This window comes from Haliotis cracherodii, unplaced genomic scaffold, assembly GCF_022045235.1.
Source record: "Haliotis cracherodii isolate W230 unplaced genomic scaffold, xgHalCrac1.p SCAF_4, whole genome shotgun sequence".
Taxonomy (NCBI): Eukaryota; Metazoa; Mollusca; class Gastropoda; order Lepetellida; family Haliotidae; genus Haliotis; species Haliotis cracherodii.
In genome coordinates, this window is record NW_027266297.1 from 38,285,734 (window position 1) to 38,312,842 (window position 27,109).

General features: G+C 40.2%; 1 protein-coding gene across 2 annotated transcripts in view; it reads right to left on the minus strand.

Annotated features, from left to right (window-relative positions):
• Nucleotides 1–265: 265 nt before the first annotated feature.
• LOC139480443 (probable 3',5'-cyclic phosphodiesterase pde-5) overlaps nucleotides 266–27,109 on the minus strand; it is a 108,713-nt gene continuing 81,869 nt past the window's right edge. For both annotated transcript variants that reach the window (XM_071263519.1, XM_071263520.1), the window contains 8 exons: nucleotides 20,165–20,315; nucleotides 18,086–18,241; nucleotides 17,299–17,349; nucleotides 16,710–16,831; nucleotides 9,143–9,254; nucleotides 4,807–4,887; nucleotides 4,005–4,093; nucleotides 266–3,539 (listed from right to left, as the gene is read on the minus strand). In XM_071263519.1, coding sequence (XP_071119620.1) covers nucleotides 3,464–3,539; nucleotides 4,005–4,093; nucleotides 4,807–4,887; nucleotides 9,143–9,254; nucleotides 16,710–16,831; nucleotides 17,299–17,349; nucleotides 18,086–18,241; nucleotides 20,165–20,315 — 838 coding nt within the window. In that variant the 3' untranslated portion in view covers nucleotides 266–3,463. The remainder of the gene's footprint in view (nucleotides 3,540–4,004; nucleotides 4,094–4,806; nucleotides 4,888–9,142; nucleotides 9,255–16,709; nucleotides 16,832–17,298; nucleotides 17,350–18,085; nucleotides 18,242–20,164; nucleotides 20,316–27,109) is intronic.

Below are 27,109 nucleotides of genomic sequence, written 5' to 3' on the forward strand. Positions count from 1 at the left end.
TATTATTGAACTTACAATAAACCTGCAAAGTTGAAAACATAATGTTTATCTTCTTAATCAAGCATTTCTAAATCATGGGCAACTTTGGTCAACCGAAGTTCAAAACCTACCCCAGTGTCCCTGATTACACAAAAAGGTACAATGTGTGAAGACCATGTCCAGTGTCCCCCCACCCCATGATAGGCCCAAAGCACTACAACTCATGCTCACTCACACAAAATACTGCTGAAAACATACAAAATCATATTGAAATTGTTTATTTTTGTCCAATCACTGGCAACTGTAAGATATACATACATCGGACATCAATGACATGGAGTTTCATTAATACAAACCGGTGATCTCAACAGTCAATTGAGACATAGAAGTACTTCGATGTCTGTCCCATACCAATGAATACCATTCTCAAATCACAACACAGTTGAACACTTTACGCAATCACAAACACAAAGTATGTATGTAATAAATACATATACCAGGAATATGTACATCATTATAATGAAGCACATGGTGGTGATCCATCCTCACATATCAGGGTATTATTATTCAAGTTTTCCTTACCAGCCCCCAGGAGTCACACATGTGCAACAATTGTACCCTTGGATTCACATGTTAAAGACCAGTTATTCAAAAACTAATTACTTTAAAATATAACGGATTGTAATACTCCAAATGAGACAAACAAGCCTCTCTCTACCTGTCAGCAATAGTCTCTACACTGTCCAATCAACATATCATTCAAAGCTTCAAATGAAATACTACAAGGAAGAAGTGGAGTTAATTTGAATCTGGTATTTGATTGTCATAGTTTAGAAGTCAATTACAAACAAATATTTTTGGACAAAAGCCAGAGTGATCTTGAGTGATAATGAACATGATGTTTAACAGTTCAATAGTTTTCCTTAAACACTTTACCACTGCTGTGAACTTAAAAACTCTGTCTAATAGAAATGTCCTCCCTTAACATCGCAAGTCAATCAAATTCCACTGATATGACTAATGATGACAAATCAAAGTCGACACAAAATTTCATGTTCACTTCCAACGAAACTACCAACTGAACATCGGTGGTAAGATCCCTAGTATCCCAAGTGAGGATTCCATAGAACAGGTCCTCAGTACCCATTGCTAGTAGTAAGAGTGAGTGAGTTGGGTTTGAACAGTATTCCAGGGCATGTTGGGGTAGTGTAGGAGGAACGCCTGAAGTGGTGCAGGTCTGAGACGTTTACCACTTTGGTGAAACCCACAAGCATGGGTATGGTGTTGACAACCCTAGAATTATAATTGGGGCAAACCAGGAATCGAAACCCAGAATCATAGGTTTCTGGCGTGGTTTGTGGTAAGAAATAAGGATTGGTTGGCAACAATGTGTGACCTGGGCAGTTTCCATCCTACCCCAACAGTGTGGATCTTTGAACATGATTATTTACATGTCAACCATCACATGGCAGCGACATTGCTGACAGAGGCAGGCATTAGACAACATCATAACATTCACTCACAGTTGTGAGAACATTTGCTGGATACATCCATGTGTGACTTTTACAGAATAAATGCAGTCATCTTCCTCATTCTCTTTGTGTCAGCATACAGCATATTCATCAAAAACAAACAAATTTCAGTGAAACACAAAACTTCGTTATGTCATGTTATCAGAACACATTTTATCACCTCCATTCCCTAAAAAGAACCCAGCCAAAGGCTCTGGTACATTGCAGGTTGTACATCTGGGTCGGAATTACCTGCTCCACAATTGTCCTCTTACCAATGCACCAATACAGCAGTGCTGCTTTAGCTGTATGTACTACAAGTATTACACAGGCCAAGAAGCTTGTGGGCCTTGAGAGGTAAAGGATTTGTTTGTTTGTTTGCAGTTTAATGCCGCACTCAGCAATAGTCCAGCTACAGTGATCCCTCGCTATTGTGCTCTTCGATATGTATATGACAGAGGTCTTTAAACAATCGAGTCTGGACCAGGCAATCCAGTGATTGACTTCATAAACATCAATCCATACAATTCAATTGAGATACGATGACATGCATCAACAAAATCAACGAGCCTGACCACTCGTTCCCATTAGTCGCCTCTTACAACAAGCATAGAGGTAAAGGAAAAACTGCTCTGAAGTTTTTGGCTGTGCTCAGACAAGGGACATGGGACAGTACTGTATCAGGATGAAAGGAATATTTTGTTCTGGCAACTGTCTTCATGTCCCAGTCCTTTCAATCATCATTTATTACCAGAAAAGCTCAGGTTCCACATTGCATTCCACACACATTTATATCCATTGCTATCACCTCCAGACAGGTGACACAGAGACCTTAGCTGGCTGTCCTGTATGCATTGCTTTCAATGCCTCATCACTGATAAAAACTAACAAAACTCCACTGTCCTTATATAAATGAAAACAAATAGTAAAACCCTAATAAGGGAAAATGTCTACTGGTCCTTATAATAACTATTGGGCAGTTTGGCAAGGACTATAGGACTAGTGCCAATTTCTAACGTTGCTTATACATACAAGAGGCACATTGCTCCCCCAGTTAGCCTTGGAGATGATCCACATGATAAGGATACCTCCCCTGCTGTCATCCCCCGACAGGTGGCACTGTGACCTAAGCTGACTGTTCAACCTCTAATACATACAAGAGGCACATTGCTCCCCCAGTTAGCCTTGGAGATGATCCACTTGATAAGGATACCTCCCCTGCTGTCATCCCCCGACAGGTGGCACTGTGACCTAAGCTGACTGTTCAACCTCTAATACATACAAGAGGCACATTGCTCCCCCAGTTAGCTTTGAAGGTGATCCACATGATAAAGGAGGTATAGTACATAGGAACATGATGATGTATATATATATTTGTGCCAGCAAATATAATGAAGATAAAGAAGGATACATTGTTATGCAAATTGGATGGCATCATCATCCTAATATTCCTCAGGAATATATCATGCCTCTGAGGTATTTAAGTCGTAGCGTCTACCTGACAATTCAAACATTCCAACAAGTAAGATACCCATGTATCCACACGAACGTTTTGATGTCCTTTTTGCACTCTGTAAATATCTTGCAAAGTAATGAACCATACCAATATATATCCACTTGAGACCTTCCTATGTCCCATGTTTTGGAGTCCAAGGTGAATTCAATTCACTGAGCAAATCAAAAGTCTTCTCACAATGATTCACAGTAAACTGTAGTGTTCAGACATGCTCCTACTGAACCAGCTCCATGTCCCCTGTGCACTCAGTCCAGACTTCAGTGTTACAATGGGGTTAGGCACATACATGTCTTCACAGCAGCAGTGTCCATGCTATCTGACACCATGGGGGCCAGTTCCAGGAAGATAGCCATGTCCTTTAATGCATCACAAAGGCATTATCTTCATTTGTCATTAACTCCATTTGAAAAGCATCTCTTTGGCCCTTAGTCAGCACTTTTTCTTTTGACTTAGTTTCTTAAGGCAACACCTTCTCTCTCTTGCTTTCTTCCTTGGCTTCCTCAGCCATTTCCTGCCATTTGGATAAGTTTGCTCTGGGAAGGGAATGTTTAATGTTAGATCTATCATGTAATATTTATAACAAATATTTCGTTCATTCAAATAAGATGCACCAAATAAGGTTAAGATATATGGATGAAGAACTTCTTATTACAATCAGGAGCGACGTCTCAGTGTAACAGTTCTAACACTGTTATCAAGCAAATAAGGATAAGATATATGGATGAAATAGGGGCGGTCGGGTAGCCTGGTGGTTAAAAGGCTCGCTCGTCAAGCCAAAGACCCGGGTTTGGTTCCCGACATGGGTACAATGTGTGAAGCCCATTTGTGGTGCCCCCCGCCCTGATATTGCTGGAATATTGCTAAAAGCAGCGTAAAACCATATTCACTCACTCACTCACTCAGGACAAATAAGTGTCAAATAAATAAAAAAATATTATGATTACATTATTATTCTCAAACTATTGCTACAGTTTTTTTTAAAAACCCAAGAGTCTCACCTTATTCCATCGACCATTGGTGTAGTCGCAGGAAGAATCTGGGCCAGCAACTCATAACAGGGCAGACATATGCCAACAATGAAGCCCACCTAGAAGTAAAAGGTCATGTACTCAGATTAGATGTGGATATGATGTAAGAGTATGTTAATTCAAAATGTCAGAGCCAGAGAATAATCAGTCTCAATTTTCTGCAGAAACAGATTCCATAGGGCATAAAAGGCAAAATATTGATGAAAATTATAAGAATGGGTCACTGAAAGAAATGATGACACCAGGTGTAAAGCATGTTCTGTCCTAGTGGTAGCACCAGCCACTCACACAAAAGTCGAACAGAATATATTCTCTCAATATTCGAATCTTGGTGCACTAACCAGCAACAAAGTACCTCTCATCTGTTTGACTAACACATATCAATAGTCCTCAGGTAGTGTTGCACAACCAAAGAATTTCTTATAAAGCATTATATTTCTGACCCTGGTAGACCATCCTCCTTCAACAAGAGTTTAAATACCATGTCACAAAAAGGCCAAAATATTACTGACATGGTCATAAATTTGAACTCAATCTCCTCCTGTCACATTAAGGCCAAAATATTGCTGACATGGCCATAAATTTGAACTCACTCTCCTCCTGACACAATAATGCTGAAATATTGCTGACATAGCCATAAATTTTAACCCACTCTTCTCCTGTCACAATATGGCTGACATATTGCTGACATGGCCATAGATTTTAACCCACTCTTCTCCTGCTACACAATATTGCTGAAATATTGCTGTCATGGCTACAAATTTGAACTCACCTCCAGCTGTGGTAGTTCATGTTTCTTGTCCCGGTCCATCATTGCCATTGGGGTCATGCCCTGTTCCTTCTCCTCATCTCCCTACAAGGTCAAGGTCAATGTTACTATATTCAAAGACCAGGACACTCTGCCTCACCTGCACAAGTGTTACTAATAATCATTTCTGATAACATTTGAAGATTTTTCATCACTTGAAAAATATGAGGAGTCAATGTAATAACTATTAGTTTCTGTAATAGAATGTACAACACTTTTCTTTATATTATCTGAGACACAAATAATTAGATGACATTAACCAATACAGAATCTTACAATAACTGTTACTAGAAAGTTTATACTAGTTATTCAAGTGTAAGCATATGTTTTAGGCATTAAATTGTTCATTTATACAATGAATATCTACATATCCAGCATTTATCCAGGACAACTTGGAAAATGTTCTGTGACAGTATTAACACATAAATATGGTCCTACTGTAGGATTTATGACAAAGAGGACACCCAGAAGATGAAAGAGAGATAGAGAGAAATTATTAGAAAACATCAAAGAAAGAAATCCAAGAAAACAGAAGGCAATAACTGGTCAGAAGTGACCATACTCAAACAAGATACCATATTAAACAATTCCCCTTGACTAAATGACTAGATTGAAGGATGGTGGATCTCTGCTTGCACTGAAAATTGGATGTGATGATTCATTGAACTATTGATGCATTGCATTGTCTCATTGATGCACTGTCTATGGGCCGATGACAATTTAACTATGACAAGTTGTAATATTAATATGAAAGATACCAATAGATGAACAAAATAATTACTTTAATATCATTCATTCTTCTACAACATACATATTGTTTTAAGAGGGTGTAGGTATCCATTCAGAATTCATTCACAACTTTACATTAAATATTTAACTACTTCTGTAACAACTTCTAGTACATTCTACATGATTGTATGGAATCTACATTGTGCCAACTGTTGCAGTACTATCACAGCAATATCTGTAAGTATATTACAATATCTACAATGTCACCAAAGGTTAGCCATACTGAAAATAATGGATAAATAATGATTATATTTTTGGAATTAGAAAGGTGTTTGAATCACATGCAAATACCGAAGCAGACACAACCCCATACTTAATGCCCCCAAACTTTCTTATCAGAAATATGTATCATGAACCATGTTGACTTGGCCAACCTCATACAATGCAGTAGAACTTTGAACAGAAACTCCAACTACTCTAGCAACATTAATAACAAAGTTACGAGCCCTTCCTGTTCAATAGCATTACTTCCACTTTGTGAAAACACATCTCCCATCGCCATTGCAGTACCATGTTGAAACAGAAACTCCCATGAATCTAGCTACCTTAATAACAAGTTACAAGAGCTTGTATAGGTCATTGATGAGGATATGACCTTCAAACTGACCTCGAAATTTGAACACAGCCATGACATATGACAGGTATTGAGTTAATTATTGGGAGTCAATCATAAGTCATTGGAAAATGCTTTGATTTCCTATGAATTAATCTGAAACATCATGAAATTTGAACGATGTTCCATAATTTGACATATGTGGCCTAGACCTTACAGGGGTGACCCAAGACCAAACTAGAGTTTCATCAAATTCCATAACAAAATTAAAGATATCACCAACATAATCTTTTGACTCCTTTCTTAGGAACATTTGTAACATATTCTCCAAGGGTATTGTTGTTTCTCATGGGAGTACAGGACTGTCCCAAGTAGGCCAAGTTGTCATGTGAGTGCAACACCTTGCCCATTAGGGACCGTAAGATCTCCTCAGTAAGTCTGTTTCTCAAGGGAGTGTAAGACCTTCTCAGTAAGTCTGTTTCTCAAGGGAGTGTAAGACCTCCATAGTAAGTCTCTTTCTCAAGGGAGTGTAAAACCTCCTCAGTAAGTCTGTTTCTGAAGGGTGTGTAAGACCTCCTCAGTAAGTCTGTTTCTCAAGGGAGTGTAAGACCTCCTCAGTAAGTCTGATTCTCAAGGTAGTGTAAGACCTCCCCAGTAAGTCTGTTTCTCAAGGGAGTGTATGACCTTCTCAGTAAGTCTGTTTCTCAAGGTAGTGTAAGACCTCCTCAGTAAGTCTGTTTCTGAAAGGAGAGTAAGACCTCCTCAGTAAGTTTGTTTCTGAAGGGAGTGTAAGACTTCCTCAGTAAGTCTGCTTCTCATGGAGTGTAAGACCTCCTCAGTAAGTTTGTTTCTGAAGGGAGTGTAAGACCTCCTCAGTAAGTCTGTTTCTGAAGGGAGTGTAAGACCTCCTCAGTAAGTCTGTTTCTGAAGGGAGTGTAAGACCTCCTCAGAAAGTCTGTTTCTCAAGGGAGTGTATGACCTCCTCAGTAAGTCTGTTTCTGAAGGGAGCGTAAGACTTCCTCAGTCAGTCTGTTTCTCAAGGGAGCGTAAGACCTCCTCAGTAAGTCTCTTTCTCATGGAGTGTAAGACCTCCTCCGTAAGTCTGTTTCTGAAGGGAGCGTAAGACTTCCTCAGTCAGTCTGTTTCTGAAGGGAGCGTAAGACTTCCTCAGTCAGTCTGTTTCTCAAGGGAGTGTAAGACCTCCTCAGTAAGTCTGTTTCTGAAGGGAGCGTAAGACTTCCTCAGTCAGTCTGTTTCTCAAGGGAGCGTAAGACCTCCTCAGTAAGTCTGTTTCTGAAAGGAGAGTAAGACCTCCTCAGTAAGTTTGTTTCTGAAGGGAGTGTAAGACCTCCTCAGTAAGTCTGCTTCTCATGGAGTGTAAGACCTCCTCAGTAAGTTTGTTTCTGAAGGGAGTGTAAGACCTCCTCAGTAAGTCTGTTTCTGAAGGGAGTGTAAGACCTCCTCAGTAAGTCTGTTTCTGAAGGGAGTGTAAGACCTCCTCAGAAAGTCTGTTTCTCAAGGGAGTGTATGACCTCCTCAGTAAGTCTGTTTCTGAAGGGAGCGTAAGACTTCCTCAGTCAGTCTGTTTCTCAAGGGAGCGTAAGACCTCCTCAGTAAGTCTGTTTCTCATGGAGTGTAAGACCTCCTCCGTAAGTCTGTTTCTGAAGGGAGCGTAAGACTTCCTCAGTCAGTCTGTTTCTGAAGGGAGCGTAAGACTTCCTCAGTCAGTCTGTTTCTCAAGGGAGTGTAAGACCTCCTCAGTAAGTCTGTTTCTGAAGGGAGCGTAAGACTTCCTCAGTCAGTCTGTTTCTCAAGGGAGCGTAAGACCTCCTCAGTAAGTCTGCTTCTCATGGAGTGTAAGACCTCCTCCGTAAGTCTGTTTCTGAAGGGAGTGTAAGACCTCCTCAGTAAGTCTGTTTCTGAAGGGAGTGTAAGACCTCCTCAGTAAGTCTGTTTCTCAAGGGAGCGTTAGACCTCCTCAGTAAGTCTGTTTCTCAAGGGAGTGTAAGACCTCCATAGTAAGTCTGTTTCTGAATGGAGTGTAAGACCTCCTCAGTAAGTCTGTTTCTCAAGGGAGTGTAAGACCTCCTCAGTAAGTCTCTTTCTCAAGGGAGAGTAAGACTTCCTCAGTAAGTCTTTTTCTCAAAGGAGCGTAAGACCTCCTCCGTAAGTCTGTTTCTGAAGGGAGTGTAAGACCTCCTCAGTAAGTCTGTTTCTGAAGGGAGTGTAAGACCTCCTCAGTAAGTCTGTTTTTGAAGGGAGTGTAAGACCTCCTCAGTAAGTCTGTTTCTCAAGGGAGTGTAAGACCTCCTCAGTAAGTCTGTTTCTCAAGGGAGAGTAAGACCTCCTCAGTAAGTCTGTTTCTCAAGGGAGTGTAAGACCTCCTCAGTAAGTCTCTTTCTCAAGGGAGAGTAAGACTTCCTCAGTAAGTCTTTTTCTCAAGGGAGCGTAAGACCTCCTCCGTAAGTCTGTTTCTGAAGGGAGTGTAAGACCTCCTCAGTAAGTCTGTTTCTGAAGGGAGTGTAAGATCTCCTCAGTAAGTCTGTTTTTGAAGGGAGTGTAAGACCTCCTCAGTAAGTCTGTTTCTCAAGGGAGTGTAAGACCTCCTCAGTAAGTCTGTTTCTCAAGGGAGAGTAAGACCTCCTCAGTAAGTCTGTTTCTCAAGGGTGTGTAAGACCTCTCAGTAAGTCTGTTTCTCAAGGGAGTGTAAGACCTCCTCAGTAAGTCTGTTTCTCAAGGGAGAGTAAGACCTCCTCAGTAAGTCTGTTTCTCAAGGGAGAGTAAGACCTCCTCCGTAAGTCTGTTTCTCATGGGAAACCCCATGGGACCCCACTAGAAAGTTTGTTTATGATGGGAGTGATGTCTGGAATGGAGAGTGTGAGTCACATGGGCTGTTAGGATGTTAGTGCTGGTTAGTAGAACTAATATATCGACTAATTCCAGTATAAGGATTCCTACCTGCTGCCAAAACTCTTCCATAATGACATAAACGAGGTTAAGCTGCGTGTCCCAGGGCTTATACATGGCACAAAGGTCACATGCGGTCATGGAAACAGTCATTAGCATATGTCTGCAGATTGAGAGAGATGTCCACATAATCACACTAGCCACAAAGTAAGCACTAAAATAACAGACTTGTCTCTACATACCTTACTCTGTACTGATTCAGTGACATAGAACCTTACTCCACGGCCTTGTTTCCACCAGTAATACAAATCAAAAGGTTTCCAGATAAATTTGCTGGCAAACATAAGCATAATTATACCAACCTAACAGCAATTTTATCATTATATTTTTGAAGTATTTTAATCATTTTCATAAAATGTGAAGAGTATGTAGTGACAAGTCTGAGTGTTAACAATAGCATCTCTGAAAAAAAAGTTGAATTAAGGCTTTGCACCATACTTATTCCAATAAAAAAAGAAGTATTATAAAACCATCATGAACAGGTAGATGTACACCACATTCGTCTATCACCAAGATATACATTGTACAGATAAATGCAGAGCTAATGTAGTGTTAATTTTCAGTCAGAAATATAGAATGGGCCCTACTCCATAAATGACTTTGAGGCACTGTATAGTGAGTGAGTATGGTTTTATGTCGCTTTTTAGCAATATTCCAGCAATATCACGGCATGACGAGTGAACGCTTTAACAAGTAGGCTACCCAACTGGCCTGAAGCACTGTGTAGAGGAAATGCCACAATTTTGCTGTTTTTCCGATATAAGCTAAGTGTTCATTGGTCTGATTAAATTTGCCGATGAACTCGCTGCTGTATGTATTCATGGGTGATGTCGGAACATAGTGTACGCAAACCCTTGAAATACTGATGATTGCATAAATATCTCATTAAGATCATAATTATGTTACCAAAGAAATATTTAAAAATCATTGATTCATTTTTCGTATTTTTTACAAAATTATTTTCATTGGAATAAATCTGATGTCCCAGACACAGTACAATCCTCCATTGCTTACAACTAAGTAAGACAGTTTTATTTCATCTACAGAAGAACTCATAATAACAGGCAAACACAGGTGATGAAAAATAATTGGCAAAACCTCATGAATGTCATTTAAGCAAACCCCAGAAAAAGATTGGGATTCATCCAAAGAACATTAAAGACTTTTAAAAGTAATGAAGTAAAATAAACAGTAATAGGTGGGTCAAAATATGTTGGAAAGAAAATTTAGAAAATAAAATTGGCATTAAATAAACATAAAAATATAAGTGTGGATACACGTACTTAAAGAAAAATGGTGTGCATATGCCATCATCAAGTTCATAAATATTTTGAAAAGTTGATTTTCAATGTAATTAGAAAAAGTCATAAAAACACTACCCAAAGAAGAAATATATAAATAACTAGCAAATCCAGAAATGCAGTGATAAAAGAATCAAAACAATGTGCACAATACAATAAACTAAAGCAAAAACTCATGCACAAATACTCCTTATAACAGTTTTTACAGGACTGCCGGTAAGCTATGCTAATGTATCTGCCATGCATACATAGGCTGATTACATTCAGCTGAAACAGGCAAGACAGCCTCACACTCTGTAGAAGTCACCTGTGCATAAAACTCCTCATAAATGACCTTGACCGTTTCCGCCTGCACGTCCCATGGCTTTGTCATTGCACAAAGGTCACACGATGTCATGGCAATGTCACGTAACACCCGCCTAGCATGTCAGGGAAAATTGAAAATAATAATTGAACAGATGTCTTTGAATGTCATTAACAACAAGCTCACATCAGTGACACTGGAAAACGAATACCTTTGTCGTATTAAAAATACTTTTCTTAAATGTGAAGATTAGATATATTTCTGCTTTCTGATTGAATCATATTCCAGTCAAATGACCATGAAATTGACATTCACAAGCATCTGATTGTCCTATTTTGACTTTCATATGCTCATCAAGAGAGAGGTAAGATTCTACAAATGAAAGCCACTGGCATTCCAGCCGAAACTCCAGGGAACTAACTGATGCAATGAACTGCAGAAACACTGTTAATGATGTAAAGAGATTGTTTCCTTAACATAAGCGTCTTTGGAAAACGTGAAGTGAAATTATTTATGATCACATATTCTGTAATGCAACTTCTGCACCATGATCTAACCTACAGTGATCGAAATGAGTGAGTGAGTTGGGTTTTGATGCCGCTTTGAACAGTATTCCAGTTATATCATGGCATATCAGCTAAATGTGCAAGGAAAGCCCGAAGTAATGCAGGTCTCAGAGGTTTCCCACTTTGGAGAAACCCACAATCTTGTTTATGGTGCTGACATACCTAGGAACATAATTGGGGCAAACCAATCATGAGAACAACAGACATCATTGTTTATAGTTCTAAGAATACTACCTCTATTACATCATTGCCATAAATCCTGTACTTCGGCTGCAATCACTGAAAACTAATCTTTAGAATTTTCAACAGAACACTGTCAACCACACATAACTAGTTGTCAAGACAATAGGACCGCCCATCGTCTAGCTCTCTGGCTTGTCAAGGCAGGAAAACCTCACCTCTTTTCCAAAGGCTTATCATCGTAGAGACAGAAGATTGGGGAGGAGGGTGGGAGAACTTCTGAACTAATAGAGGTAGTTGCCTTAGAATTATAAACAATGATGTCTTTTGTTCATATAATTCTTGCGAATCCTCTTCCTCTATTACAACCAATGAAGTTCAGGAATGGAATAGGTCTTCAGCAACCCATGCTTGCTTGGCGACTAACGGTATCGGGGGGCCAGGCTCAATGACTTGGTTTGTGCATGTCATCGTATTCCAATTGTGCGGATCGATGCTCATGATATCAGTCACTGGATTGTCTGGTTCAGACTCGATTATTTACAGACCACAATCTTGTAGCTGGAATATTGCTGAGTGCAGCATTAAACAACAAACAAACAATCAAACAATGCTCTATCACATCATTGCCAGAATATACCAGAGGGATAGGCGGGTTCTGGCTCTGGTGTGCTCCCAGTGTAGCTGACAGTGGCATAATATTCTTGTGATTTCATCCCCTAATAGTTGTTTCCAATCCTGAAGGTGAAAAACCAACTATCAAATCACCACATTAGGACTTGAAAAACTTCATGTGCAAAACACAAATATGTAGTATCTTCACTAGAACTACCATTATATTTGTTATTATACAAATAAATGACATCATAGATGTTCCAAACCTATCTCTCATATTATCTTTTCTAATTTTGTGACGCCACATCCGGGTGTGGTTTTAAGTGTTCTTTCTGGTTTTGTGTTGTCTTTTCCGGCTAACTCTGGTCCAGGACGTCACTTCCGGTTATGATGACACTTCATTGTGACGCTTCCTCTCCCGAGAGCATAGAATATTGCCTTAATTTCTAGACAGTTTATGTTAAGGTTTTTTTCGGAAGTGTTCCAAAGACCTTGAATCCTGATATTGTCCATATTAGGCTCCTGAAAAGAGACATATACCAACAGAGCGGTCGTATGGGACGAGATGGTACTGTGAGCAACATGGTCAAGGTCTTGGCTTATTGATCCTGCAGGGGGTAAGACCTCCGAGATGTAGCTTGAATCTGGCCCTATGTGTACACTAATAATGTCTGGTGATGGTCTCTGACTTCGTTGTATATACCACCAAACCCAGATAAGTTGGCCAGGAAGATCCTGTTGTAACCATGGTAACTGTGACCTGTCTTGATCCGGTGCCCCCAAATCGTCCAGGTAGACATGAAGACGAACCGTGAGTCTGGTGAATATCCAAGGTACTATAGATATCCCGAATGGAAGAACCTGAAATTCATACCTCCTTCCATTGACGGCAAAACATGGAGATATGCTCATGAACCTCACTGTCTGCCTTTCCCAGAGTTGAACGCCACTGTATTGATTCCATCTGGAACTGGCGTGGCGGTGCTAGAAAAGACTTGCTCAGGATCTTGCCTGCTATTATCATGTCTGGGGAATTCTTCACTGGTGCAAGAAATGTAAAATCCTCTGTGATGTAGCAGGGCATAGAGTCATCCCACAGATGACATCATTACCGTGACAGTTTGCTGACGGGGTTAACCTCTTTGGTCATGTGGACAAGATGTCTAGTAGCACCTCAATGGCAATGTTTGCAGTTTATAACTTGGGTCCTTCCAGATGGAATCTTTGGCCTTCTGGTAGGATTACAAGTAGAGGATAGCGGTGGAATTAAAGCTTGTACCATTTTGTTACAACGTTCAGGATCTAGCCATTAGACATGATCTGCTTCCAGTTCTGGCTGCATGACAAGAGATGTCCCCCAAGTAGGCGTTTTGTTGACAATCGGCAGTCTTAAATCGTGGTCCAAAGTTAATGCCAGGTCGATAGGATGTAGAGATTGTTGAAAAGAATCCTTCCTGGTGTCATGGGAAGAATCTCTTGAACGTTTAGCTAGGAAGGAAGAATCATGGGCCTTAACTTGATAGTAGATAACTGAAAACGTTCAGTCGTATCTTATCTTACTTCTTCAATAACTTTACCAAGTTTATCATTGAAGGTATTTGGTGCTGTGCCGTCCAAACTTGCGTGGATAAGAGATCTTGCTGCATGTGAACAATTGTATTTAATGGGTTATGGATAAGACTGAGCTGATCCATCCTGATGGGTCTTGTTGTGTCTGCTGAAATTCCTTCAAAGGATTCCGGTAGCTTGGTGAGATACTGGTCACAAACCAAATCATCCAAATCTTTAAACCTAGCTGAAGGTAGGTCAAATCTTGAGTTTGGAGACTCTCATCCAAAACTTGAGAATCTGGTAGAGGTACAGTCATGTGTCTGATATTGTTTCTTCTTCAGCGACGTAAAGGGGAGATGATAATCATGTCTCAGCCTCCATAAATTCTCTGATGCAAGGTCAATGATCTTGTGAGCATAGCTTGGCCATTCAAGAGTATGATGTACTCTAACAGGTGATTGGGGTCTGAGATCCCGTATACTCTGGTATTTGAGGGAAGTCAAATTCCTCCAACTTCGGATGTATCAAAGGTATTAATGATACAGCTGTCCAATCTGCTCCGAGGTAGAGAAATGAGGATCAAAATCTCCCGACAGAGAATAATCAGATCCATCAAAATTATCTTCAACTTCCTCTTAGTCTGTGGGGTCAGATAGAATCTTTGGGGGTGACCTGGCGTATGGCGGCCAGATCAATCAAAGGAACCATGTGATCTTCACACGTGTTAAGGCTCGAAGGGGACCACAATGATTTAGGCCCGTGGAGTGTGAGTGAGTGAGTGAGTGAGTGAGTGAGTGAGTGAGTGAGTGAGTGAGTATGGTTTTACACCGCTTTTAGCAATATTCCAGCTATATCACAGTGGGGGACACCAGAACCCGGGTCTTCAGCCTGACGAGCGAACGCTTTAACCACTAGGCTACCCGACCGGCCCTGTGGAGTGTGAGACTCTTATCCATATGAAACAGTTCTCAAACAGTCTGCTTGGTTTGATTGTCTTCTCTACAGTCTTTATCCTGGGTGTTCAGGATAGCCAAATCTGAATGCTTCTGAGATGCAAAAGAGGCTTGGCTTCAGAAGAACCTCTATGGTAACCGTGTGGTGATTGTGACGATCTGGTAACGGACGATGACTTGGCGCCTGTCGGGTCTGTGCGGGTACCGTACTGAGGCTGTGACGACCTGGTAAGGGACGGTTGATTGACTCCTGTACTGGAACTGTGCTGTGCTGAGACGGTGTTTGTCTGGTCCATGTGGTAGGTGGATAATTGGTTGGTAGATTGGCTTCCCTCGCGACGGTCCTGATTACCGTGCGGTGACCGTGCCGGCTATGAACTCTTGGTCAAATAAAGCTGAATGGCATCTAGCTCTCTGGTCAGTTAGTGACAAGCTGGGCGCTTACTCAGAAGGTCGTACGGCCATGGTAGTAGACAGGAGATGTTTATCCAGCGGCTGTCCACCTTGCGGCATCTTGGCCAGGGACTTCCTTGCTTGATCGCAGGAGCCTTAGGCATTCCCGATCCTGATCCATCTTCAGTAGCAGTTGAGGGTGAGGAAATAACATCGGCAATGGCATCCATATTAAATATTTAATGAAATACCGTGACCAATGTTAAGTGACAATAGTGAATGAGTAGAGAAAATTATCAATGACAACAGAACATCTAATATCTGTCTAATAAAAGCTGTGAAAGAAGTACTGGGAAGGCAAAAGTTAACGATCAATATGTATTGTTAAAAAATAGTGTTTTGCTAATTTCATTCTTCACCTTCACTAAAAAATACGGATTTCCATCAAATTAACTATTTATGAAACAAATTATCCTTTTGGCTTTCATTTGCTCATTGCCCATTGTCCATTGCCAGTCATTGATAATTTAAGTCCTGGCTTCCAATTGTCCATCGCTATCAACTATTAATTAACTAACTGTCGTGTGTTGGCTTGCATTTGTCCATTGCAAATCTTCTATCAGCAGCAGTGAACTGATGGCTTCCCTTGTTAAGTTCCTCCCTTTGTTATTTCCTTACTGTTGTTGTTCTAGCTTACAGGAACATATATATGTCCTCTGCCTCATAGCATTCATTCACCTGATGAAGGAGCAAGTATACACTCTGAAACGTTGTGTTCCTCATAATAGAGAAGTTGACATCAATAATTTATCTTCCTTATGTGTATAACTTCTAAATGCCATTCAAAGACTATTTGTAAAACATTAATGTAAAATCAGCTTCTCTTGCAGTAGTTGCCTTACATTGATGATCTTCACTCTAGAGTGGACACTTTTATCAGAAAATACATAAAAACATAGCATTAGCACACACAGATTTCATCTAGAGATTGTACATATTGCACAATATTCCACTGTTACACTTTGAGGATAAACAAAACTTTGCTCAAAATAATGTAACGTCAGTGCCAGACATGATCTGAATCAGTCAGTACATACATTATGTAAAAAACACATTTTTTATGTTAAGCAAACAATGGAGAGACTGCACAACAACATATTAAATATCTCAAATAAAGAAGTTAAAAAACAAATTCAAACACAATTCAATGCACATGAGAACGACCTAAACATGAATATAGAGACAACTATGAATATCCTTGTGACTCAAACAATCATCACCAGTATATCATTATGTGCATGAGATTATAAGTTAGTAAGTGAGTTTGGGTTAACGCCGCTTTTAACAGTATTCCAGTTATATCTTGGCATGTCAGCTTAATGTGGGAGGAAAGCCCAAAGTGATGCAGTTCTCACACGTTTACCACTTCGGTGAAACCCACGAGCACGGGTATGGTGCTGACAAACCTAGAAACTTAATCGGGGCAAACTGGGAATCAAACCCACAATCATAGGTTTCAGGCATGCCCAAGGGAGGCAACTCTGCACAGCAAATCGCAGCGCCTTAGACGGCTGGGCCACCCATGACCCCATGAGATTAAAAGAAAGAATTATTGAAAAACATTGAATCATAATCTTTTTCCATGGCTTGCTGTCCAAATCATTGGCTATCACACATGACTGTGTGTGAGTTTACCTGTGTTCTTGTATGTCCCATGAAAAGTCATTCCTGTCTGCAATGTCCTTTAACTTGGCTCTGTTCCCAAAGAACAGTGCCAGGTCTGTAGCCAGAATGCAGTGCCGAATGTCACCCAGAACCTGCAATGACAGTAGGAACATTGACTGCTATCTGGATTCTAGGAGTGTTGATTATGCCCACCTAAAGTATCAATACATACATTCTTAATTCTCCATGTTCAACATGGCCCATTTAAATTTCTAAATTCACCATGTGTAACGCAGCCCAGCTCAATTACTAAATTCTCCATGTTTCATGTTGCCCCCGCTAAATTACAAAATCCTTCACGTTCAACGCAGCCCAACTAATTTACAAAATCCTCTGTGTTCAACCCAGTTGAACTAAATTACTAAATTCTCCATATTCCATGCTGCTCAGCTCAATTACAAAATCCTCCATGTTCCACGTAACAAAGCTACCTTACTAAATTCTTTATGTTCCATACAGCCCAGCTGAATTATTAAAATCTTCTTTCTTGTAAGATATAGAGTCTATTCCCCACCTGTAGTGCATAAATATACATGTAACTTCTCAGAGACCACCTTACCTTCTTGTATTCTTCTGAACATAGGTGCTTGAAGATATTGTGACCTTCATGCTGCAACAATTAAATTCCAGTATTACAATCACATGCAAACTGACTCCACTGAAACATTACCATGCAGGCTGATATATATGTATCTGGTCTACAACATAACAAAAGATATCACTGTGTTTTATCTGTATATTTGATCTGTACCTCAGAGCCAGATCTACATCACAAGTTGTCAACCGGTCGGTCTCAAGGGGTATATGGTGTGATGTATTAATGAATGTCGGTAATCCCGACAAGCGATCCCTCAGGGAATATTATGAGTTGTCGCAGGATCATGAGGGCTACATGGGGTATTATGTGTCCTACATGGGGTATTAGGTTTTATACCACGATCCAGAGAGTGATAAAACCCAATGATCCCCTCATGATCCTGCTACAACAATTTATGCATGATAAGCATGTTACCTAGATGTTTCCCTATTGATTTCCCAGTGGGCTACATGCAATTTGCACCCTGGCTGTGAGCTGACCACAAGGAAGCTAGTATTATAATTATAGGTAATATAAAGAAACAACAAATGTTATATTGCGGATAACATTTTCTTAGTAAGGTACAGATTCTAGTACTTTTTGGGGTTGAGTCCCATCCGGGATTTGAACCCACACGGCCAGAGTGATGCACCTAATCGCCAGCTCACAAAGTCAGCAATCTGACCTACTCAGCCACCGAGGCTTCCACACTAAGATAATGAAGATAATGTGACCCACGACATGCTACTGTGGGGCTCCAGCATGCTACCTGCAGTATCGCGACTGTCTGGTTGAAGTGATGATGTTCCATGGTGGAGGTGGAGTAGATGGCTGCCAAGGGGGAGGCACTCTTCACCATGAAGGCGTTGGTCTTCCCGCGATGATCCAAGTCATGACACAGGCATGCCACAAACAGTGCCAGGCTCTGAAACAGATGAACAACATTGGAATTCAACTTTCATGTGACACTGGAGTAAAAGAAATGAATGTACAATGAGTTACCCCATTTAGATGTTTCAGAAGACTTGTGCCTTCACTGATATCAATACATGAAACTGGGGACATTTGGCACACCATGGTACAGTGTGATCACCAAGAGTCATACTGAAGTTAGCTCACTGGTGTCCTGCCCTACTAGCATTACAGTTATTATACACAGCCTATGAGGGGAATTTGTTACATTTCTTAGAAGTTGAGGGATGGCAAAGTAGACACAATTTATTGTCATGTGATCCCTCGGGGAATATTATATGTTATTGCAGGATCATGAGGGGTACATGGGGTTTTATGCGTCCTGGATTAGGTTTTATACCAAGATCCTGAGAGTGGTATAAAATCTAACAAGGGACGCATAAAACCCAATGATCCCCTTGTGATCCTGCTACAACAAATTTATCTTACCAACATGCTTTAATGTGACATTGTTATAGAATTAACACACATTCAAAATTGATAGAAAACAGCGGTTCGATTGAGCTGAGGTTAACTTGTGCAATGTCACGTGACTTATGTGTGATAAGTTACCTAGATGTTTCCATATTGATCCGTATGGATAATAACTTCTTTATTTTACTGCAAAGGCAACGTTTTGGTATATACCCTTATAAATTATCAAAAAGAACAATGTTATAAGGACCTATACCGAAATGTCACCTTTTACTGACCTCAAGTGGAGTAAACAGGAGTCATGACTGACCTCAAGTGAAGTAAACAGGAGTCATGACTGACCTCAAGTGGAGTTAACAGGAGCCATGACTGACCTCAAGTGGAGCAAACAGGAGCCATGACTGACCTCAAGTGGAGCAAACAGGAGCCATGACTGACCTCAAGTGGAGCAAACAGGAGCCATGACTGACCTCAAGTGGAGCAAACAGGAGCCATGACTGACCTCAAGTGGAGCAAACAGGAGCCATGACTGACCTCAAGTGGAGCAAACAGGAGCCATGACTGACCTCAAGTGGAGCAAACAGGAGCCATGACTGACCTCAAGTGGAGTAAACAGGAGTCATGACTGACCTCAAGTGGAGCAAACAGGAGCCATGACTGACCTCAAGTGGAGCAAACAGGAGCCATGACTGACCTCAAGTGGAGCAAACAGGAGCCATGACTGACCTCAAGTGGAGCAAACAGGAGCCATGACTGACCTCAAGTGGAGCAAACAGGAGCCATGACTGACCTCAAGTGGAGCAAACAGGAGCCATGACTGACCTCAAGTGGAGCAAACAGGAGCCATGACTGACCTCAAGTGGAGCAAACAGGAGCCATGACTGACCTCAAGTGGAGTAAACAGGAGTCATGACTGACCTCAAGTGGAGCAAACAGGAGCCATGACTGACCTCAAGTGGAGCAAACAGGAGCCATGACTGACCTCAAGTGGAGTAAACAGGAGTCATGACTGACCTCAAGCGGAGCAAACAGGAGCCATGACTGACCTCAAGTGGAGCAAACAGGAGCCATGACTGACCTCAAGTGGAGCAAACAGGAGCCATGACTGACCTCAAGTGGAGCAAACAGGAGCCATGACTGACCTCAAGTGGAGTAAACAGGAGTCATGACTGACCTCAAGTGGAGCAAACAGGAGCCATGACTGACCTCAAGTGGAGCAAACAGGAGCCATGACTGACCTCAAGTGGAGCAAACAGGAGCCATGACTGACCTCAAGTGGAGTAAACAGGAGTCATGACTGACCTCAAGTGGAGCAAACAGGAGCCATGACTGACCTCAAGTGGAGCAAACAGGAGCCATGACTGACCTCAAGTGGAGTAAACAGGAGTCATGACTGACCTCAAGCGGAGCAAACAGGAGCCATGACTGACCTCAAGTTGAGTAAACAGGAGCCATGACTGACCTCAAGTGGAGTGAACTGGTGTGCTGCCCGCTTGATGACTGTGTACATGGAGTGCGCCACTGAAAACGCATGAACCCAGTTGTGGTAGGGCACATTGCGGTAGTTCTTCCGCACAGTCAGCGTGAACCGAATCAGAGCATCCGTGTCAAACCTGAAAATTGGAATTATTGATAAATGTCCATTTCGTAATAATTTACGACAAACTTACATACCAACAATATATTACTGGATCTGACACTTACAGCGCAAGAACCAAATACGTTTCCCTGTTCTGTTTCTTATTTTATAATATATTTTTCAGAATTATGTAGACTCCAACAACACTGAGCTACCAGTAGACATAAATATTGGAAGGTGCACTCTTTCTGTAAGACACACATCGATCGATGGAATCAGTATTCTTGACATATACATTATGATCAAATGCAAAGATTGATTAAAGATACTAGGTTTGGTTTTAAGAAAGTGCTACAATGCTGTGACCTTGTTTCCTTTGTATTGCATTTTGAGTGCAATCTTAAATTCACAAGTCCAGGAAATATGTATTCTTGGGGCAACTGAAGTGACTTCACGTCTTGCAAGAAACAGAACTAAGAGCATGTGATGTAAAATAACTTGAGGTGAAAAGTGAGAAATGAGAATCAACAACTATTTGGAACCAAACACAACAGAGCAACTTTCAGTGGTCAAGTTTATCAATCTCCAAAATTGTATTTAAAGTCGGTCCACACTCAAGTAGGTTTACAATTATTTTCTTCTTCTGAAGAACAATTATTCTGATTGAAAGATTTTTTTCATATAAGGCATTATTAATACTTGGTGAATAAATGTGACAACCTTCAATTTCACAAATGTGGAATCAAATTTAAAAAAACAAACCAAAAAAACATTTCTTTCCTTCCTGTCAAAAAGTTGTTAACTTCTTTCAGCAATCAAATAAAAACTTCAATAGAGGTCAACATAAGTACGGAAGGATATTTCAAAACACTTTTCATTTTTTGTTTTCAATTTAATTTAAGTTTCTTAAGGTGAATACCATCAAAGATCTGAAAGCCAAGTGATACAGATGAGGTCTACTGATGACCATTTCATATTCTGTGTGTAAGAGGGGGAATGGAGGGTTGGGGTCAGGATGGATTTGTTTTACAAAAACAATTTGTTCAACGATAAATACTGGAAAAAAAATCTTGCCTCAGATTTTGCTGGTTGTCAAGACTAACAAAGAAGTTGGTTAAAAAAAAAAAAAAATGAAAAGCAAAAGATTGTATGTCATGAAAATGTCTTGAATGTCTCCATAATCCCCCAACCCTCCAAGAATATTAAATGGTCAGTCTCCAAATATCTCTTATACTAAGGAGATAGTTCTAGCTCTAACAACATTAGTTCTATAAGCTTTAAGCCAATACAGGACATACCGTCATCACAACTCTATCAACTCAGTATTTACTTAAAGGAATGTTTTCACATCTTTTATCTTTTTAGATTTATCATTTCGTTTGCTAAAAAAGTGATAGCACAGAAGGATTCACAAAAGGCTGAAATACTTTTCAATGGAATTTGTAAAACTTAGCTTGATAGTGTACATGATGAGTGTATACATATATACATATATATATATATATATATATATGAGTGTGTGTGTGAACTTGCAGTGCATCATATTATGCTTTGCAAAATAGAGACTTCTACAAATACAGAATCATTGTAAATAACGTGATACTTCATTTCAATGATGTAAAAAAAATCAGTTACACGTGAACAGATTTTGAAATTACAAATACTGAATGAAAATAACAGTTAAAGTAAACCTGTAACTCCTTACATACGGTAGTCATGTCAATCAATGTATACTGAGCAAAAATAATTAAGAATCATGAATATTGTTTGGGATATTTTTTTGGAATATTGTGTGCTCTGTCTACACTATAAAGCAAATATCACAAAAAATATTCATGACCCCTTAATGTTTTTATTCAGTATCTATTCATTTTGCAAACAATTCACTTCCATGGTTCCATGAATACTGACACTTCAGGGAAGAACATAGGCATTCTCTTTGGCTTGCGACTGTACTGACTTCTGTACTATATCCATAGCAAATGTCTGTTTAAGTTTAATCGTAGGAAAAGATTTGTTTGTTTGCCACACTTAGGAGATAAACCTACTGTGTTTTGAAATTTGATGTAGTCCCACTGTAGAATAGATACCTCTTTTTATAATTTTGAACCGAGCGCTTTAGCGCGAGGTTACAAATTATAATAAAGAGGTTTCTATTCTACAGTGGGACTACATCAAATTTCAAAACACAGTAAGTTTATCTCCATTCTACCATGACTGCAACTACGCTTTGAAAACGGCGCTCTCTTGCAACGCGCAATAACACAGGTGCACAGGTCCGCGATCTTAGAACATTCCTAAAAGTGGTCACAGGTAGTTGTATATGTAACAAATATTACTAAAGTTCAAGATTAAAAAACACCAAAGTCGTGAGTAGTTCATAATAAGTGTTCAAAACACATAGTTTTTCAAACGAAGTTGACAAATAACACTCCTAACTTAATCCAAAGAAAGATGTTTTAATTTCTATCAAACTGTTGCACACTGTTGAACACTGTGGACTTGGCTGTCGTTTCTCGGAAATTTGTGCGAGAGGTCATTTCTTGGAAATCGAACATGCCATCATTTCTATTGTAGGGGTGACGGGTAATAGAAAAAGGTTTTAAAATACTAAACAAATATATTTCTACAGCAAACTTTATGAATAAACATTCCTATATACATTTAACATGTCTAAGAGTTATTAGGTAGATAGCAATTACCCCCAGTAAACAAGAATAACATCAAAGTAAATGCCTCTCTACCCCGAACTTGGATGTGGCAGAACTTGACCTAAATCATGGTTACTCACACCTCACAGCTGTCAATGGCTGACAATCATGTGTTTACATTAACTTGATCTAGTTAAAAGAAGCAAGATGACAACCCCGATCTATGATGTGGTTCAACATTTACCTGTAGATTTACTGGGATTGATCGAGCCTGCTGGTACATCCATATGCTTACTAATGGAACTGAGTATGACTGAACAGCCACTGTTTAGGCTGCAGACGAGCCGGATATTTTGAAACGAGGAATCTGCATGGTGTGACCTGTCAATTTCAAGATTTCACGGATCCAAAGCCAAATAGTGGCAGAACTTAGACATTTGTGGTCCAGAAATAGTAGGTCGTGTATAATTTTCATAACTGTGCGTGTTCTGAAATGAATTTCATCAAGTTTAATAAGCTGTCACTTCAGTTGGGACATTGTTTTCGTGGACTTTCGAAAGGGAGTGTGTTCTGATGCACTTTCAAATCCCCTCCTGCCAAATTCCAACGGTGGTGGTTGACGGAGGTGGTAATGGATATCGATCAGAAAAAGGTTTGTAAACACTATGTTGTCATGAATAAAATGTCTTCAAACATATTTTATTACGTTATATTTCACTTTCATTGTCGGTTGTTTCAATATGAAATTACCTGTTCGTGGGTTTCAGAAAAAGTTACCAAAAAATTAAAAAATGAACAATTATTATTTTCTAATTTTTTTTATTAGATATCACTCTTTCACTTATTTTGAATGTGTGAATCTTTGAATTATACCTCCCCACCCTGAAATGAGAACCGTCCTAACGTGTCCCGGTTGTCACTGTACCATCTGCACTGCACTCTCAGTTAACGTTATGGCCGCCAAAGAAATTGTTAACAGTAACGGAGGAAACCAGAAGACAACCCAGTACTGATGCACAGTGTGATGCTGTTCAACATTAACACGTTGACTAACTGTCCCTGCTGATGTAATGTTGTTTTTTTCAAACAATTTTTATAATGTTATATTTTACTTTCATTGTCGGTTGTTTCAATGAGGAAATAGCTTAAATTGTTCCGATTCTGGTCACCATAGAACATTTCTGTAGATCTAACAGTTTCATAAACATTTCATTTGTATGCAAAAGATATGCCTTCGTTAAATGTTTTAATGTCATCATCAAAGCAGTCAGGGTTGCAGCCCAGAACGCCCCAAACATCCGATATCAAACTACCGTATTTCCTCTGTTTGACACTATACGCCGTCTATTAATTTCGCGAGAGCCCTTGACTCGGCGTGTATTAGAGACCTGTCTGGTATTAGAGACCCAGCGTGTATTAGAGGAAATATAGATATGTTTTACAGTTCATATGGGGGTGATAGATCGGCAGCCATTTTCTGTGAATCGATATGTAGGCTATCTATGTATTCATACGCACGTTTTTTTTGTGAAAAGGCTTACTATATTTGAAAGGGGTTTCCGTAGCAAAAAGGAAACCTCTTTTTAACCAATCAGAATCAAGCATTCATCAATGTCATGGTAGAATCAGCAATATTCCATCTATATGACAGCAGTCTGTAGATAATCAAGTCTGAACCAGACAGTCCAGTGATTGATATCATGAGCATTGATCTACGCAATTGGGATACAATGACATGTATCCACCAAGTCAGCGAGCCTGACCATCTGATCCCGTCAGTCGCCTCTCACGATAAGCATGGTTTGCTGAAGACCTATTCTAAACTGGATATTCAGGGGTCCGCAGGAAAAGAAAATTCCTTTGGTGATTTGTTTCTCACTGATATCTGGGCCCATAAATTGAAAAGGGCTTTATACATAGCTTTGTGATATTGCAAGAAGAATGTTTAATACTTTAGTGTGTAATATACCTACCATTGGCACATATTATATAATCATAGCTGAGGGTGGCGTTAAACAACAAACAAACATTTTAAAATCCTAGATAAATCCCTGATTATGCATTGAAACTGGAGCATACGTATCTTGATGATACTTCATCACGGTTAACGTTAACAAATATCCTAACCTGGACCAAGCATCGGTGTTATCTAACCATGACAGAATAAAAACATACTATACACAATGGCACGTGTCAGTATAAACTTAATGTTACAAGAAATCATCTAACCATACTGCTAGACATATCTATCATAAGGCACCAAGCATGAAGGTAGAAAACAGGTGTTTTATCTATATGCACAGGAGAAGAAATTTCAGAAAGAAGGCTGGGCAAAACAATTCAAACATTAATTACAATAGATTGGTATCAATTTCTTGTTTATCACTGTTGCACATTTTGGTGAACCATCACTATCCAAAGAATCCAACACCTCTAACACAGATACCGGAAAACCAACTTCCACACCCTTCCTTTTACCTTATACTTGCTCCATCACCACAAACCTCTCATCCAGTCACCCACCGTGCCACCATCCCTCCCAACTTCCACACCACCCTTCCTTTTACCTTATACTTGCTCCATCACCACAAACATTTCATCCAGCCATCGATCATCCCTCCCAACTTCCACACCACCCTTCCTTTTACCTTATACTTGCTTCATCACCACAAACATCTCATCCAGCCACCCACCGTGCCACCATCCCTCCCAACTTCCACACCACCCTTCCTTTTACCTTATACTTGCTCCATCACCACAAACCTCTCATCCAGCCATCCATCATCCCTCCCAACTTCCACACCACCCTTCCTTTTACCTTATACTTGCTTCATCACCACAAACATCTCATCCAGCCACCCACCGTGCCACCATCCCTCCCAACTTCCACACCACCCTTCCTTTAACCTTATACTTGCTCCATCACCACAAACCTCTCATCCAGTCACTCACCGTGCCACCACCCTCCCAACTTCCACACCACCCTTCCTTTTACCTTATACTTGCTCCATCACCACAAACATCTCATCCAGTCACCCACCGTGCCACCACCCTCCCAACTTCCACACCACCCTTCCTTTTACCTTATACTTGCTCCATCACCACAAACATCTCATCCAGTCACCCACCGTGACACCACCCTCCCAACTTCCACACCACCCTTCCTTTCACCTTATACTTGCTCCATCACCACAAACATCTCATCCAGTCACCCACCGTGACACCACCCTCCCAACTTCCACACCACCCTTCCTTTTACCTTATACTTGCTCCATCACCACAAACATCTCATCCAGTCACCCACCGTGCCACCACCCTCCCAACTTCCACACCACCCTTCCTTTTACCTTATACTTGCTCCATCACCACAAACCTCTCATCCAGCTACCCACCACCCTCCCAACTTCCACACCACCCTTCCTTTTACCTTATACTTGCTCCATCACCACAAACATCTCATCCAGCCATCCACCATCCCTCCCAACTTCCACACCACCCTTCCTTTTACCTTATACTTGCTCCATCACCACAAACCTCTCATCCAGCCATCCACCATCCCTCCCAACTTCCACACCACCCTTCCTTTTACCTTATACTTGCTCCATCACCACAAACCTCTCATCCAGCCATCCATCATCCCTCCCAACTTCCACACCACCCTTCCTTTTACCTTATACTTGCTCCCATTATTTCTGAATTATTGTTAAAAGTTATCAAAATTTTATTGACATTGACCAGCCTTTGTTTCTGGAACTTCCTATTATATTAGGGCAAGAAGCAGCTGAAAGGCTTGGCTGAAATAAAATTTAATACAAATTTATGACTATCATGTAAATTTCTGATTCACTTGGTATTATGTGTATTTCAAAAACATACTTCAATACAAGCAAGGTAAGCTAGCTAATGAGAAAAAGGAATTCAGAGACTACAAAATGATTCCACATAAATTCTCAAATGAATGATCAAATGCATGTGTTTTCTAACACACCGGTAGATTTAGCTGTGGACCAACTTTCAATACAATCAAGGATTTTAAAAATATGAAGAAAATTTAGTTAATCAAATTGTTCTTATTAACAGAAACACATAAATTTCATTCATATAAATAAAACTTTGGAAAGTCATAAACCTAATTGCAACCTTAATACAGGGGAGGTAATCCAAACACAAAAGGGAG